Here is a 19,252-nt window from a genome sequence, read left to right as displayed (position 1 = left end):
TAATTCACTCAAGGAATGCATGAATAAATGCATTAGAACAAATGTTAACTGAGAGCCATAACTGTGTATGGCACTGACACTGACACACAGACACACACACACACATATATATAATGTGTAATATACATACAATTTATCATTATATAAAATTTATAATAATATATATAATTTACAATTATATATATATATCAGATGGCTTTTCAAAGTTGTTTATATGACATGTTTCCATTTACTTTAATTTTCCGAGGTTTGCATGTACAACTTCTGCATAGGGAAGGGCTGGGACCATAAAGCCCTCATCTCTTAATACCTCAGTTACTCCTGCTACAGATGAATGCTTCACAAACTAAGAATGACAGTCTCCTGTGGGTCTTTTGCAAGCACTGGTGTGCCGATGGCAAAGCCTGCCTGTCAGTACATTTCGGTGGACTCCAGGGCCTGTGCATGTCTTTGTGTACCTGCACATTCCCAGCAGGAAGGTCTTTTATTTTTCTCCCAAGAATAGCCCATGGATCTTTTCGCCATTATAACAGTTTCTTTACAATTCTCAGGCAGTGCAACTCCTTGGTTATCATTAGATTCAGAGGAAAAATTAGGAAATCACTTTTTTTCATAGAAAAGCATAAGAAATTTGAGTGGTTAAGTGGGGAAATACAGTGAGAAAAAGTTGAAGAGGGAAAATAAGCAAGAGTCAAGAAATGCAAATACAAGAAATAGTGAATGTGGTGAGTAAATTATTATAAATAAAAATTATAACTGGTAGTAGAGATCAGAAAAGGATGAGAAATAAGCTAAAATATTAAAATGTTTAATCAAGCTGTGCATATTTTGAGAAATATTTAGTTAGCAAAATGGAAAATGCATGTGTTTTAAAAGATGGCTAACAAGTGTCTCTGTGAAGGAAGGACATTACTCTTAGGAGAAAACAATTCCCACTGTACTGTCACCTGGAGAAGGGTGCAGTCCTCTTGTATGTGTCAGGTGAACAAAAATGAGGCAAAAAACGGTCCATACTTCTCTGCATAACAATTGAGTTTCTGTGGAACATTCTGGAAGATATTGAAAAGATGGAAACAAGAAAAAAACAACCGAAAGAATGAGGGAGAGGGGACTCCTTTGAAATACAATGGCAGTTTAACTCTCCTATGACACAGATTAATGAAGAATTTGGAATATTTAATTTCCTGCTTCAAGTTGACTCCTTTCCGCATGGCTCATCATTAACCCCCACATTTCCTCAATCTTCAGAAAATTCCCCTAGAATCCTGTGTTAGCAGTGTTTCGGGCAATGAAGGAGTGGGGACTCTGTTCTCCAGCAGAAATAGAGAGAAAGCAGCAGCCCTTAGAGCTAAAATTGGGAGTTAGCACCTGGCAAGCAGAGGAGAAGCTTCTTCCTCGCCTCTTCTTTCCATATCAGGGATCTTCAGGACACCAGGGAGGGCACTTTTTTCCCCTCATTGCATGATATGGGATCTTGAGCCGTTTGTTTGGATTTTAAAGGAAAGGCTTATCGCAAAAATTGGAAGAGTTAGGTGCATAAGACCAAAGAAAAAGGAAAATGAGAGAGAGAGAGGAAAAACAATAGAAAAACTAAACATTCTTAAAACTACAATTTCATTATTCTTTTCTGATTCAGATATTCAACCTGTCTAAATTCAATATGTGAAAGACAGGAAAATTTTTGAAAAATGAAATAATTATGGTAATAACATAAAATGAGAGTTAATATTAGAAACTGGTGTTATTGTGTAAACCACTCTCCCCAAATCATATTTTATTTCTATAAAAATAAATAGTGTTGTCTTCTGTCTGTCACAAAGTGCACTAATCATTATGGAAGATCCAAATCTGAGTAATGGAAGTTCTTAAGGAGTTTGCATTCTAGGAATTCATTTTCCAATTATATACATATAAAACAGATTTTTGTTTCCCAGGAATAGTTTTCTTTGTGACCTTGAAATTCATTAATGATTTTTTTTATGATGCCTCCAATACCTAGTTTTATAACAGCGATTGCATACTAATTTTCTGGCAATCATTTGAGAACAATCATAAATTAGAAGGTTACATGGCTGACAGAAATAGAAAAATAAAAATGTTTATAGAAGACCAAAGATCAGGCACATGTCATACAGTATAATAAAAATAACATTAATTATAAAAAATCAAAGCCACAATAAGAATAAATCATTCTTTTTCTACAGAACGTTTACAAATTTAATTTTGTAGTCAGTTAGATAATACATCCACTCAATAAAGATAATTAGGATCATGTTTCCACGTGTAAGGCACTATGTGGGACCCAGTGTGGAGGGCAGCGAAAACGTGTTCACGTTCATGCCTTAAAGGAGCTCTCAGAGTAGGGAAGAAATAATACCCGAGAAAAAGGAGTATTTGCTATGTTTTATGAGATCTACAAAAGAGGAGGTCGAAGATCAGAGAGATTAATTCTGAAAAAGAGTACAGAGAACCAACCATTGTAGTAGAGGTTTGCCTGGGAAGGATAAGCCAGGATAGAAAGTAATAGCCTAAGCAGAAAAATAATACACAAGTCATGCTTGGCTGAGATATAGAGGTTTGCTGGGAGGGAGATAGGTTAGATAGATAGATAGATAGATAGATAGATAGATAGATAGATAGATAGATAGACAGACAGACAGACAGATAGAAATGATATTATCCTAAAGCAGTCTAGATTTGATTGAAAGAAAATCTGAGGAAGTCAACAGGATCACATACCGTTCATCCAGGGACAGGGAAGAAACAGCCCCTTAGAATAAATTTAAAGAGATGGTGGAAAAATTGAACTTCTTGGTGACTGCATTCCATAGATGATGCCTAATCAGGTTTAAAGACTAAACAAGACAATTGTAATATTTCCTGTCATCCATCTATTCACTATTCAACCATTGATTATCATAAAGCTAATATGTTTACCAGGCTATTGGCTAAAGACTCGAGACACCAATATATTAATTCCTGGCATTTTCCTCAATAGTTACTATTGAGGTGCAAGATACGCTTAATAAAGTTACAAAAGAAGAAGATAAATCTATTTTTTTAGCAGGAAGAAGTTGTGTAAAACATGTTACAATTAACCAACACTGATTCTTATCATTTTGATGTGGAAAGATATTACTATTATTTTATAGTCAGTGAGATTATTTTTTTTTACCTTCCTGGTAATAGTTGGTCAATTTTGTTGCAAAAAGTTGATATTTGTGAAAAAGCAGATCCAATTGGTTTCATTTCTTTGCTTCACAGCTTTAAGTTTAATTTATGTATTATAAAATTCACTTAAGTGTCCAGTTCAAGCTGATTCAATTACATGGATCCATTTAAGGCTGCAATGAACAGTTTGACTGACATAGAACACTAATCTATAACTTTGTTTTATTAGAATTATACTCATAGCAATGAAACTTGATAGATATTATTAAATCTCTTCATGCCATTAGGACATGATGATCTCCTTGCTCCTGTGTAGTAATCTGAGATCTATAATGCCTATAAAGTACTTTGATACTTCTTAGTGATAGTAAAATTATTTTTCAGACATGCAATCTCAATGGAGTATCAGAGAAAACTACCTTTGGCTTTGTCTGATCCCCCAAACATCAACAATTAATACAATTTTTATATTTCATTTAATCAATATGAAAAATGTCCTTTTCCTGTTTAGTATTGGCACTAAAACTGTAAAATGGCTACACAGAAAGCATTGTGCTCTCTCTGGATCATGGATTTGGGGTTAAGAGGAATGAAAGTGGTCCTGGGGAGCCTGCCTTACACCTGCCTGGGCAGTGCATTGTGCTGTGAAGGTGTTTTATCTGTTTGCAAAAGTTTAGGTATCAGCCTTGCATGTGTCTGCACATAAAAATAACCTAACCAGAGTGACTTTACTGCCAGCCTTTTGTCCAGCAATCTTTCGCTTGTGACTTTCATCTTGTGTGCTTGTCACATGATCAAAGATAGCTGCTGTACTTTCAATGTTTACATATGTGTTTAAATCTAGAAAATGGGAAGCCCAAGGGAGAAAGCATTATCATCTACACAGACATATCAAAACTTTCCTAGAAAACCCCAGTTGTCTTTTCTTTATACCTCACAGCCAGAACTATGTCACAGTACCTAAAAGGAGGCTGAGAAATTTAGCTTTTTAACTATGTTGCTACACTGAACATAATCAGAGTTCTGATAGGATCAGCAAAATGAAAAATTGATATCGAGTGGACAACCACTAGTGTTTCCTATAGTTTATTGATTCTTTATATTGTAAATGCTATACAAAATGGACTGTTTGTGTTATTAATCCCCATACACTCTGCTGCAGTTCAGGAATTCTGTAGAATTCTTCCCTAAAGAAGACAAAGTAAGATAATGTTTCTTTCAGTAAATTGACGATATGACAGTTTTGAATTAACGCAATCTATTTTCTCTAAGAGGAGCAAATTCTTTAGCATTGGGGTTACTAAATATTTTTGTCTATTATGCAATCACTTCTAGGAAAACTATCTTAAAATGTGTCTGTAATTTATTTGTGTATGCAATTATTATTGTGATTGTCATTATATCAATTAGGAATGGGCTATGGAGGAGAAAAATTGACAAAACATATTCTACTGTGGAATATTCTTTAACTTCTGTAGATATTGTGGATCATAATTTAAATATTTTAATGTTTTAGCTATTAATAAATATAAAATATTGCTTTTTGGAAAATAAAACTATTTTCAAGTAGATTTTCATACGGAATTATGTCAAATTAATATTAAAATCCATAAAACCTTTAAAGATGCATTATATCTTTTACATAAACATACATAGTGATCCTCTACAAACAATTTTTTTGTTAATTGTTGAAATGAAATCAATTTGAAGAGGTTAAATAGAACCGAAACTGTTGATGAACTGAAGTACATCACGCACACCGGGGAAAGAATGTTGAAAACCTTGTTTTCAATTAGAACCTAAGAAACTCATGGAGGCTTTCCACTGAGTGAATATTTATAGCTGATTGATTTCTGCTATAAGATATTAAGGGAAGGTCGTTTTCAAGAATCAAAGCTATTGTTGGTCAAGACCTGTACATTAATGACAATTGTTTCACAGAGGATGCCACTTTATCTCATCTAGAGACAATATTCCGAGCTGAGACAGTCAATTTTGAAGATAAAAGGTTGGTTGTTTTATTGTCTAACATTTCCTTTTAAATCATTATTCCAGATTTCTGATTAGATTTCTCTTATTTTAATGTTTGTAAAAGCTTTCTTTAAAATACCTGTAAAGAAATTTAAGTACATAAAAATTAATAAATGGAACTTGCATTTTAATAAAATTTGTATAGTTATGTGGGCTAAAAAATTCTTTCAAACAAAATTATTTTTTTTCTACTTCAGATAAGACTATTTCAAACTCTTATTTGGTGCACTATGTAATTTCAGAAATTCTTCTCAATCTTAAGGGAAATAGAGGAGAACAAGAGAACTTTACTGTGTTCCTACATTTTTTCAAGGATGAGGCAAAGAGCACTGCAATAATTTGCTCATTGGATTTGGGCAGTATCATTCTAAATTTATATAAAAGGAAACAGAATCATAAAATGTAAGTAACTTCATCAATTTACTATGATAGTAAGTAAACTCCTAGGATTTGACCATGAGGTATCCATGAGTCATTTTGGAATAAACTTTAGTATTTTGGAAAAAGAATAAATATGAATTACTATGCTATATTAATTAAACTATAAAATGACTAAATATCTCAATCTGTTCATAGGAAGGTCAAGTAAACAGTTTCTTTATTATATATACAACAGTGTCTTATGAAAATAAATCATGACATTATTTTTGCCTTTAGAATTGAGAGGCATCCTTAAGTGCAGTGCATTTTATTTGATGTCAAGTGTCCTGTTTCCTGCAGAACGGATGTTATTAATGCAGAAGGATTTGACTGACAGGAGATTTGAAACCCAATGTCGACCCTTTTTTAACATCATGTAGCAGAAACTATTCAAGTGCTAAAATGTACTAGAAGTGTTGAAAAAGGGAATATCTCATATGCTCTTTGCATATAATTGAAATGTAGCCTTTCTAGTCTTATTAGTTTTATGTACCTGAAAATTAAATGTAGTATTTATCCATAGAAATATTTTCAGTTGCTATATTTTCCAATTAAATAGTTATTCTTTAATGAGTAAAAATATATCAAGACTATAAGAAAAATGATTCACAAGTTAAAATATAAGCACATCAATACTAAACTACATAATTGTCCTAATAGTCTTTATTAGATGTGTGGCAAAAAAACCACTGAGTATGATTTATGCAGACACACAGACACTAGTATTCATGATTGCTGATTTGTACGTTTCATGTTAATTATCATCAAAAGAGCTGATATCCATGAGACCAGCCCCATGGCATAGTGGTTAAAATTCGACGGGCTCTGCTTCAGTGGCCCAGGTTTGTGGGTTCGGATCCCAGATGCAGAGCTACACCACTCATTAGCCATACTGTGGTGGTGACCCACATATGAAATAGAGGAAGATTGGCACAGAAGTTAGCTCAGGGCTAATCTTCCTCAAGCAAAAAAAAAAAAAAAAAAAAAGGATGAAGAAGGGCAGGACTGGTGGTGTAGTGGTTAAGTTCATGCACTCTGCTTTGGTGGCCCAGGGTTCCCAGGTTCAGATCCCGGGCGTTGACTGATGCACCGCTCATCAAGCCATGCTGTGACAGCATCCCATATACAAAATAGAGGAAGATGGGCACAGATGTTAGCTCAGAGCTAATCTTCCTCAGCAAAAAGAGGAGGGTTGACAATGGATGTTAGCTCAGAGCCAGTCTTCCTCACAAAAAGAAAAAAAAAAGAGAAAGATTGACAGATGTTGGCTCAGGCCCAGTCTGCCTCAGCAAAAAAAAAAAAAAAAAAAAGAGAGAGCTGGTACCCACCATTGTTGGCATTGTAAACAATTGTAAATAAAGCTTAACTAGGGTTTTGTAAACTAGCATATCACTCTGTTTTCCCTGCCATCAGGTTTTAATCCAGGTTTTCAGGTTTCCAGAGATGCCCATGAGGAGGATTCGACATATTTGTGTGAAAAAGGCATAGGCATAACATGACATGTATGCACTAGATAAAATAACGTGAAACAATTCATAAATTATTAACTATGAAATAGCTAGCAGAGAGAATCATCAAATTCGTATAAATGCCATGACCATTAAGAGATTTGCATTCTCAATTAAAAACTGCACACCTGCCTCTTGTGTAATCCCCCATTCTGTTTCTAAGACCCTGGAAAGACACATGGTGGATTTGTGGCTTTGTCTTTGACCTAAGTCAAACAAAGTAGTTCCTTTTTATAGCAACTGGATCATTCAGCTTCTGCTGTCACCACCTGACAGAAATTCTGTAGTTTCTAAAGAGGCACAGAAACCTTGAACATTGATTTATTTTTAACGCAGTTGACCCTATATTAACTGGACTAGGATTGAGATTAGTGTTAATAGACAACCATGAGTCCAGATTTCTCTTGACTTTGGTTCTCTGCCCACTTGGTAAGGCTTTTTCAGTCAGCAGCCCTCCTCAAAATGCCTTGCTTGGGTTAGATGTTTTCATGAACATTGAAATGGTTCCTTCACTTAATAAATGTAAATGGATTTTCTTGAAGAATTAAAATCAGTATGTTCAAATAGAGTTATCCTCATTACGCCTACATTAACGTGCTTTTTTACATGATTCTGGCCAAATATATTATGTCTTCTGTATTTCATTTCATCTCCTTTAGTTTATTCTTTCATAGTCTGCATCTTTCAAATGGTAGTTAACGTTAAAATATCGCTTTTTAATGGGCATTCCTCTTCTGTTGTTACACATTAAGTGAACATCATGAAATAGTTACCTCAGCAAAACTTATTTAAAACAATAAATTATTCACAAGATTTATGTTTCATCATACTGATTTATGGAATTTCAGTGTAAAACAATACAGACTTTATTAAACCAATTATGTACAATATAGTGACTCAAGAGTCATGTAATGCATTTCTCTGGGTACTACGATTCATAGATGGTTTATATAAGAAGAAGCAAGGTATCATTGGCATCTTAACATGGGAAATCATGGTGAGTACCCAAATGTACCTTTTAACATAATGGAAACAAGGCGATCCTAACCATAAGCACTGATCTTAACCATAAGCACAAATTTATTACATTTGTTTATTATTATAATTGGTCTTCATGGAAAGTAACTGGAAACATTCTGAAATAGAGTCATGGCAAATGAGAGGATAGACTAAAAGTGATACTATTCAAACGTACCTTTATAAGTAACTGCTATCCCAACACTCCTTATACAATATCCCATCCATGGCAACTGATTCTTTAGTTTTCACTACATTTCTTTATTTTAAGCACAATTTCAACTAAATTCATTCTGAGGATGTTTAATTACATAGTAATATGTCTTTAAGCATAAATTTCCAAAAAGATCTTAGCTTTGGAGAGAATAATGAGCATTTTGTTTTATAATCCCTCTTAGTATTTTCTATAAACAAATAAAAGATTTGCATATTCAAAAAATCTTTATGGTAGGACATGTATCCATGGATTCTCATGACGCTTCAGCCTCTACAATACTGAAATTAAAGCATATCAACACGGCATACATTTCATTCAATAAATCGCTTTGCTTAAAGAAAGGAGCAAAGACATGTAGGAGCAAAGAAAATTTCATAGAACAGTATTTCAATAGCAGCCTATTTGTATTCCAGATAAAATTTTGTTGTTTAATGAAGTACTTAATTAACCTATGATATGTATAACCAAATGCAATTTTATTTGACTATTATGTTATTGATATATTTCCTTCACTAAAGCACAAACTACAGCAGAGTCCAACACTGGTCAAATCTTATCCTCAGTGGCCTGCTTTATCTATTCAAAGCATACACAAACACACACACACAGGCACTCACACACCATTCACACAGATACTCAGACACACACACATGCAAAATTGGTATTTGATTTTTTTAACAAGTTCAAGAAGTGTATGGAAATTTTTTGTGTGTGTGTGAGGAAGATCAGCCCCTGAGCTAACATCCATTGCCAGTCCTCCTCTTTTTGCTGAGGAAGACTGGTCCTGGGCTAACATCCATGCCCATATTCCTCCACATCATATGGGATGCCGCCACAGCATCGCTTGACAAGCGGTGTGTCAGTGCGCGCCCGAGATCCGAACCTGCAAACCCTGGGCCACCAAAGCAGAGCGCACGCACTTAACCGCTTGCGCCACCGGGCTGGCCCCTGGAAATTTTTTAAAAACCCATATAGTATGTCTATATGTTAGCAATATTGTATCAAGTAAATATAATATTTATTTATAAATAAACATCTGGCCACGTAAAGGGACAGTTAATGGACTAAAGCCATGTATGTGCACATGTGTGCACATGTGTGCATGTGTGTGCATGCATGCTTGCCCACATGTGTGTATGTGTGATCCTCAACAAGGTAATTGGAACACAGTCTCCTTGTTTCTTTTCTCTAGGGAGATACATATTTAAAGTGAGAAATATACTTCTTTCACTTATAAAACAACCATGGTTATCAGGAAAAAAGAACAAAATGAACAACATTAATATCAAATAAGTTGTCTTAAGAGTTTAAAGTAATTTTAAACCCTCCTACCAGAGTAATAATGTATACACATAGATTTGAACATTTTTGTCCCATAACCTTGATTACTAGGTTAATAAAAATTTTTATTTCTAAATATTTAATAATATCTTGGCACTAAAAGAACGTGCATATCTCATACTCATTTCCAGTCACATTATATTACTTATTTTTATTACCTTCCAACTTCTGCCTTTTACTTCACTTAATCATATAACTTATTCTATAATTATAACACACATAATATATGTATATATATGTGTGTGTTTTTCTCTGCATATTCTTCCTTTATATATCTATATATGTTCTCCATTGTTTTCTTCATAAGTTACGGGAATTAAGAGGTTTTGCAGTATGTCTGCGATATATTCTTGCCCAGTGTACTTATGTGTTGGAGCACACCAGGCAAAGGAAGAAAGTAAGTCACCTGGTCAAATCTTCTTGTAAACAAAATGACAACACTCCTAGTAAACAATTCGGTGGTATTAGCTGTTGGGAGTGTGCTGTCTAGAGCATCTTTTCAGTTGGATGTACCTGATTGTCTAAGACAATGGTAAGCCTGGAATCAATAGACTCCCTGAAAATGTGCTATATGCTAAGTATATAAGCTATATGCTGTGCCCTTGACTTGAAGATCTCACATGTTAATCTGATTCAGAGTGTATCTAATGTGACCAGAGGACCTAGGGAGATGCTGGAACATCCTGGACCTGTCTCTGCTGCATCTGTGTCCCGTGATTATGTATATCCTCGAAATTCTTCGTAAAACTTGAGACATTTCTTACTGAACATTCGGCTACATTAAAAATGGGTTTATATTTAGCCAAGTTTTGTTAACAAATTGTTTGCTAATGGGGCCATGAGCTTCTTGTGGTTTTTAGATTATGCTGCTGTAACATAATCCTATAATGCATTATTGAGTATCCTTCATTCTTATTTTGGCATCACATAATATAATATGATTTGATCGTTTTGGCCGGAAAAAAGAGAGGAAAGAGAGCAGAATTCATATTTTTCCTGAAGAAATGTTTATATTTCTTTGGTTTTATTCTCAATTAATTTCTTTTACATAACACAACACACGAGGGCTGAAGAATCCCCCAATGTAACGTAATGTTATATGTATATATGTCAACTTTTGTGACAATCAAATTAAAATAAAGTATGGAAAAATTTACACTTTTTGACAAAGAAGTAAAATTAACATGTAAACAAAACAAATAACATACTTGAAAATCTCATTTTATCTAATACTCCATATTTGGAGTGCATAACAGAGTATTACATAATACTCTGTTTTAAACAGAGAGTATTTATTTAAATGTTACTTAAATATACAAAGATCAGAAACTTTTTACTGGCATGGATATAAATAATGGATGGTCAAAATATTAAGGAAAACAGTTAATTTATCTTCAATTATTCAATCACATTGTTTTAGAAAAGCGAGAGCATTTCTAAATGTGCTAAAATAACATCTAATGTAGGAAAGCACACAGTAATAAAAACATGGCTTTCTTTTATTGTAGCGTGCATCTGCGCACAAATTATATACAAATGCACTAACCTGTTTTAGGATCTACGGAGAAGTAGGGTTGTCCCTGGAGAATACTGTAAACCACCCGAGCGCTGTTTCCATAGGTAGGGTCATCAGCATCAGTAGCTGTCACCTGTAGAACAGAGGTACCTGTGCATTCAGGAAAACAAATTTTAGTGTGTGATGGCATTTAACACATGATTAATTTGTACATAGAAAAACATTATGCTGAAATATCTATGGAGGGCTATAATGGATGTATCCCACTAAATTTAATTCTTAGATTTATCTATCAAACATAGTCCTTGCTTTCTTTCCCTGCCATCAAGTGTACTAAATGAGAATCCAAAGTAGAATATTTGGTCTCTGATATTTAATATGGCTGCTTATGTACTGATACCATCGTGAAGGGTCTCTTTTGACAATCACATAATCAGGGTTGGGTTGGATTGCTGCTCAAGAATCAGATTGGTGTTAGCTATTGGGTTAAAGCCAAAGGCATGGTAAGGTATAGTGCATTCTACATGACTGTTCAGAAAACTGGTGGTGGCATGGTTTTTGTTTAGCTGGGAAGGTGGGTGAGTACACATTAAATTATCAATGGCATGAAAACAGTACATTCAAGTCATTTTTCATCATTCTTACCCTTTTTATTTCTTACATGGACTATTGATGAGTCTCCTAACTCATTCCCAAGGTTCAGATGTCATTTCTTTAGGCTCTTATACACAGTACAGATATAATTATTTTCTACAACAGGTAACAGAATGTGCTTATCACACTGGATTTTGAAGATTAAAAGTATATTAAAGTACTTTACAAACTTTAAAATACTACATTTTGAGGTAGTAAAATTGGCAGATCTATTATGCTAGTTTCTTTATGTTTACATCTTTTAAACTCCATTTGCATAATTAGATATACCTATATCATATTTCAGTCATTCCTAAATGAAAACTGATCTAAATGTAACTTGACAACCATCCATTAAGGGCTATACAACTTCATTGTATAACCAGTGGGTGGAGCTCTCATGAAATGTATCTGATGAATCACCAAATGGTGCGTACTTGATATTTTATTCTGCCTAACTAGAAAAATTCTACCTACTAATTTGGGTTATGAATCAAACAAAAATATTTCCACAATCAAGTGAGCCTGTATAAAATTCTGCATTCATTTTGACACTTGACTATGGAAGTACTAGCAATTTTCAGTTTTTAATTTTAGTATTTACTTCAATGATTTAGGTATAACACACCTATTAAGGGTCTAATAGCTGTTCAACTACAAAGTTTTTACTTCCATGCTGAAATTCTGACACAATTTTAAGCAAAACTTGTTCTGTGACTTCAAGGGACCCTAGAAAACAATAGAATTAGTACGCCAAGTTCATCTGACAATCCTTATTAGCAGATCATAAATGCATATGGATTTTAATAACGTATGACGATTCTGGCCTCTAAAGAGTATTTTTACATTGAGATTCTAAGCAGAAATATGATTAGTTATTATGCATACTGAGAAGGGGAGGACTGTGTTAAGTCTAAAAGAAATCTCTAATTATGGATAATAAAACACAATGGCAACAGCAAATGCTGGTGAGAATGCTGAGAAACTAGGTCATTCATACACCACTGGTGGAAATGTAAGCATAGAAGATTCTTATAAAACAAAACACACATTTACCATACAACCCAGCAAATTGTACTCTTGGGCATTCATACCAAAGTAATGAAAGTGTATGTTCACATAAAAATCTGTTTAAAAAGATTCACAGAAACATTTTGTAGTAGCCCCAAACTGGAAACAACCCAGTTGTCTTCAATGGGAAAGTGGTTAAACAAATGATGGTACGCTCATACTAGGGAATACTACTCAGCAATAAAAAATAACTGACTATTGATATATGCAACAACTTGGATGAATCTTCAGGGAATTAACCCATTGGGAAAAAAAGCCAATCCCCAAAGCCAATCTTATATATACTGTATGATCCCATTTATTTAACATTCTTGAAATGGTGACATTTTAGAGATGAATGACAGATTATTAGTTGCCAGAGGTTGGGGAGAGGAAGTGGAGGGAGGTGAGTTTGGATATTAAAAGGGCAACACAGAGCCGGCCCCGTGGTGTAGTGGTTAAGTGCGCACGCTCCGCTGCTGGCGGCCCAGGTTTGGATCCTGGGCGTTCACCGATGCACCGCTTGTCAGGCCATGCTGAGGCCGCGTCCCACATAAAGTGGAGGAAGATGAGCATGGATGTTAGCTCAGGACCAGTCTTCCCCAGCAAAAAGAGGAGTATTGGCATGGATGTTAGCTCAGGGCTGATCTTCCTCACAAAAGATAAAAAAATAAAAAATAAAAGGGCAACATGAGGAATACTTGTATTGTTGGAACTGTTCAGTATTTTGATTATGGTGGTGGACACAAGAACATACACAGGTGATAAATTACATAGAACTAAACACACCCATGCACACACATACAAGTCAAACTACAGAAATCTAAATAAGATTGGTCAATTAAATCATTTCAGTAACCTGGTTATGATATTGTTTTATAATTTTGCAAGACGTTACCAGTGGGAAAAATGGGGAAAAAAATACAAGAGATGTCTCCAAATCATTTCTCACCACAGCATATGAATCTATGATGATCTCAAAATTAAAAGTTTAAAAAAAAAACAAAAATGTCTTCTTGCCTCTATACTAGTCCATTCTTAGAGAGTCTTATTTGGGCTTGTGTGTGTCCTATGAGTTTTCTCATTAGAGCACTGCACTTTCTGGCTTGATGAAACTTTCCAAACTAGTCACATGTAGACCATCTCTTCCACTACTAAGTATAGAATATTAAGTTATAAAATATTGTCATAGGATATTGTTATAGAATATAACTACGAAGTTATAGAATATTAAGTACTTTTTCTGTGATGTCACAACATTTGTTCCATACCTAATATTCTTCTAATTGTTCAGAGATATCAGCAGGTAGATATTTATAAATAAAACTTGGTTTATGAGACATTTTCATTGGTTTTTGGTAATGGAAAAAAATTAAAATCTGTATGAGGTATCCAGGTCAGGCTCTAAAAATGTAAAATGCCCATAATGTGGCTAAAACATTATGAAACTGTACATGTGAAATCTTTGATCTAAAAGAAAAAATGCTGATGGTACTGGGGATTACTGGGATTCAGAAAAGAGAAAACAGTATAGAAAGCTATAAAATAATGGCCATTGAGAAACCACACTTATAAAATCTCCAGGCTTTGAAACTTGCTCTGGCTGTGCAATTGTGATTTAAGTCTAAATGGTTTTTAATGTCATAAAGTAGTCCCCAAGCAACCATTCCACAGGGCAAGCTGAGAAAGACAGTGCAAGATCACACCTCATTTGCGGTGATAGGCTGAACCACCACATGAAAGAAAAAGAGTGCTCTGCTTGGCTTGAGGTGTCTACAAAATCAAGCCTTGCTAAGTGAGAGCTTAGACGCATGAATGGAGTGACAAGTGAAATAAAGAATGAGGAAAAAAGGAGAAAGCAAAGAAAGAAAGGTAGCATAGTGGTGTTGATTGACAAAATGATGTTTAAAGTAGCAGAGGGAAGTGAGCAGAGCAGAAAAAGGTTTCAGGGGAGAAAAAGAAAACATAATAACTCTCTACCCTGGTCAAAAAGTGTGGTCGTTAACACTACGCACATCTCTGTACGGTAGGTCTCACAGGTATTGGGCAATTCTATTTGTGTGTGAAGGGAGGGGCAGCAAATTACCTCTGTCACTGTACTTTGTGGTGGCATCTGAAGGTATCAGGCTGCCACGTTGAGCACACACATTGCTGATTGAATATGCACACATATATGCACAGCAAGCCTGACCAAAAGGCAACCTGCTGGGAATACAGCAGGGGTAAAGAGAAATAGCAGGGATGGAAAATAAATCCCTTGCTCAATTGTTCAAGAATTTCTCACCAAAGAGAATTGGTAGGGAAGTTTCAGGCCAAAATATATACATACTTATCTTACTTTCTTATGTATTTGAAGACCAGATGGGAAAATTATAAGAACGATTGGCGTATTGGGAAGTGCTTTTACATTAGAAAAAAATACTTTTTTTCATAAAAAATATATAAATAATCAAAAAATTAGAACTCTTAAACTTGTTTGTTATGGGTTGAATTATTTCCCCTCAAAGTTCATATGCTGAACTTCTAAACTCCAATACTTCAAGAGGTGACATACTTATTTGGAAATAGGGTCACTGTAGATGTAATTTATTAAGAAGAGGTCATACTGGAGGAGTGTGGGCCCCTACTCTAATATGACTGGTCTCCTTATAAAAATGGGAAATCTGGAGACAGATAGACAGACAGACACACATACACACACACACATACAGGGAGTACTTTATGTGAAAATGAAGGCAGAGATTGAGGTGATACTTCTACAAGCCAAAGAAAGTCAACAATTGCCAGGAAACCACTAGAAGCTAGAGGAGAAGCTTAGAACAGATCCTTCCCCAATGCCTTCAGAGGGAGCATGGGCCTGCTGCAACCTCGACCTTGACTTTCAGCTTCAAGAACAGTGAGACAATAAATTTCTGTTGTTTCAGCTACCCAGTTTGTGGTACTTTGGTACAGCAGACCAAGAAAACTAATACAGTGTGTTACAGTTGCAAGGAAAAGATATGACGTCTATTCTCAGAGTATACAGTTGTTCTTTAATTGAATCTGGAAAAGAGTCTGAAGTTACAAGTCAAGAAAAAAAATGATGGATAATTCCTATGCTATTTGATGCCAGATACATCATAAGCGAGATGAAATCAAAGTTCATTTCACAAGTAGATAAAATTAAATTAAGTAGAAATTAATGTATTTGATTTTTTTGACTATTAGGCACTACCGGAGATCTACCTGTTGGCATTTTTAAGTAAATTAATGAATGATATTGGTTTTGCAAGACAGAATTTTTTTTATGGTTAAAAGTTTAAGTGAAAAAAAGTCAGTATTTGTATATCTATGTCTGAGAAAAATTTCCCACGTTAGGCAACTCAAATCCTTTATTCATGCTATATGCCCTAATTGCATACATAGTAGAAAAGAGAAAATTATTAACCTCTACAGTGCTAGATTTGCAAATGAAAATGTATAAAGTGATGCCTAAAAGTCCATTATTCCACTAGAATATTAAAACAAGAATCTAATTTTTGCTGGAAATTATTATATGGATTTGTCAATAGATATTAAACGCACAATTTTCCCTACATAATTGGCTTCCAATCAAAGAAAACTTTAGAAAGCGCTATATAACCTTTCTTAATTTTCACAACTGTTTCCATTAAAAACAGTAACCACAGAAACATTTCCTTTTAAAATTTCATCGGCTATTTAGTGTACAATATTTTCATGTTAAATATTTCCTATGGCGCACACTTAGTTATTCCCATGCTAGGGATTAGCGCCTCTCAGCTGATGTTTTAGACAAATCTGAAAAGATTTAAGTATATAAAAAAGCTTGCAAGATATCTTTCCTACAATAAAACTTAAGTCTTGTTTCCTTTGGGGATTGCCCTGTGTCATTCTTTTCATTTGCTTTCTTTTTGTATGACTGCTTTATAAACAGCACACATTTTGTAAAGTTACATATCAGTAAGAAGCAGAGCGGACTTTTTTGAACGTCTCTAAAGACCAATTTGAAATATTTAATAAGACATTTTAATACCAAACAAATATTCTCTGAGATTGCAAATCGTTATGCATGACTTTTCAGGGTTCGTAGCTCTGTTAAAATCTCAAGTGAATCAATGCTGAGCAAGAACTTTGAGTAAAAATAAGCTGAAGATTTACGAAGGCAGAGAATATCTCTCTGAAGGAATCTATTAGGGCTTAATTCTCAGAAGATTTTCCCAGAGACTGTGAAAAAGCAATAGCTGTCAAGAAACTTAAATTTCATTCTACGAAGGAGAACTGTAATTTCACCAACCAAGCAGTAACACAGGATTCCAGTCATTGTGTAATTTCATAAAGCTTTGAGTATTCACTCAAGAGTCATTGGATTAAAAAAAAAAATCCTTTGTAAGAATACTTATGAAACATCTGAGTACCAAAACAAAAATCACTATTCTAACTGTATATTTTAAATCATGGCTATTGTTCATTTCTGTGTACTTTCAAGTAGATTCTTTTTTGTGTGTGAGGAAGATCAGCCCTGAGTTAACATCCATGCCAATCCTCCTCTTTTTGCTGAGGAAGACTGGCCCTGGGCTAACATCTGTGCCCATCTTCCTCCACTTTTATATGGGATGCTGCCACAGCACGGCCTGACTAGCGGTGCATTGGTGCCTGCCAGGGGATCCGAACCCGGGCCGCCAGCAGTGGAGTGCGCGCACTTAACTGCTACGCCAGAGGGTCGACCCCATCAATTAAATTCTTTTAACGGAACTATCTAATGTGAAATTTCATCTTACTCAAGTAAATTTTATACTATATTCCTTAAATAGAACAAAATAATTAAGCAAATAACACGTATTTAGTGCCAATGATGTAGGACTCCCTCAGCCAGTTGCCATTTAATTTAATAATGAGATTAATCTATTGAGAAAATTATATTTAATGCCATTTTACATGGGGGCATTCAGGTTCAAAAAGGTCATATAGTTGACAATTGGAGAAGGCGGAATTCATGCCTGGTCTTGTCTGTTTTGATATGTGACATTCTTTCCCATATATTCATCACTCCAGCCAGTTATGATCTGTATAATGTACTTTAATAATTACAATATCTTCTGCCTTTTTCTTGTGTTTCCTTGCTGGTATGTAATGGCAGTCCAGATGCTTCTGCATGGGCAGAAGCAGCATTATATTTCACCCCCCATAGCTAAAGGCCAAGTCGGTAAATACATCTTGTCAAATGAAGGTGGGTGGTATAATACTTAAGGGGAAGCAGTCTCTGGGGACTGACAACACCATTGTGTTCTTCTGCAGCCTTACAGAATGCTCACAATTCTCTTGTACAGAGAAAATGGTTACAGTAAAAAGTGACTGGACTGATCTTATTCTCACCAGTCTTATATATCTTCTAAATACATTTGCATGTTGCTCTTAGATTAATTTCCTACCCTGTTCTGCTCTGTTAGCAGGAACTAACACCTTCCATTGACATTAATTAGCACTCCTTATCAACTGAAAAATGGTAGGTGCTAGAAGGAAATTGAAAAACGGAAAAAAAGGCATCTCTCTCTCTCTGTCTTTCTCTTTCTCCCTCCCTCTTTCTGCTTTGAGTGGTGTCTCTGGCAGTGACTACGTTTCTTCATTGGTTGAAGCTTCCTCTCAGCTGCCCCCCTTCTGTGGTCCATGCAATAAATCCCAGCTCCCGGGTCAGGTAACAGTACTCTCCTAGCCTTAGGGATGCTAAACTCCTTCACTGGTTGCCTCACAGTCCCCTATTTGGCTTTTCAGTTCTCCTCCCATTTTTGTAATTTGTTCCACATACTCAGTCCCTTCTATTGAATGAACTGGCAGTGGACTGGGTTTTCCTGATTAAACTCTGTCTCGTACAGAAGGTATTAACAGGTTTCTTCCCAACTATCCTTCACCTATTTTCTGAAAAATGACTATACTTTACCAAATATAAAGGTCAGATTCTGTACTTGATTCTAATATAGTTAGTATTTTAAAATGAGAATCTAGGTGTTCTCTACATTCAATAACTTGAAATTATTTAACATAATAGAATCTGACAAATATATCATTTGGAGAGTTGATTTCATTGTATAAAAATAAAATGAAACTTCAGAAGAGAATTTCTTTTAATATGGAGGAAAATTCATATAAACATAGTGTATAGATATATATCTATCAATATAGATATATAGCGTTAAACACTTCAATAGAGTCTTAAAGTATTCTCCACCATTTATTTTCCTAGTTTAGCATATGTGGTAAAGTCCATTACCTTGTTGCTGATTTTATATCAATTTCTTATCAAAAATTAGAATTTGGCTCTATAAATTGCTTTAATTTTCACTCTTTGAAAAG

At 34.8% G+C, this 19,252-nt stretch overlaps 1 protein-coding gene across 2 annotated transcripts in view; it reads right to left on the bottom strand.

Annotated features, from left to right (window-relative positions):
• CDH18 (cadherin 18) overlaps positions 1-19,252 on the bottom strand; it is a 305,318-nt gene that overhangs the window by 195,413 nt on the left and 90,653 nt on the right. For both annotated transcript variants that reach the window (XM_058564305.1, XM_058564306.1), the window contains exon 3: positions 11,252-11,371. In XM_058564305.1, coding sequence (XP_058420288.1) covers positions 11,252-11,371 — 120 coding nt within the window. The remainder of the gene's footprint in view (positions 1-11,251; positions 11,372-19,252) is intronic.

Source organism: Diceros bicornis, chromosome 20, assembly GCF_020826845.1.
Source record: "Diceros bicornis minor isolate mBicDic1 chromosome 20, mDicBic1.mat.cur, whole genome shotgun sequence".
NCBI lineage: Eukaryota > Metazoa > Chordata > Mammalia > Perissodactyla > Rhinocerotidae > Diceros > Diceros bicornis.
This window is presented reverse-complemented; position numbering and strand designations above follow the sequence as displayed.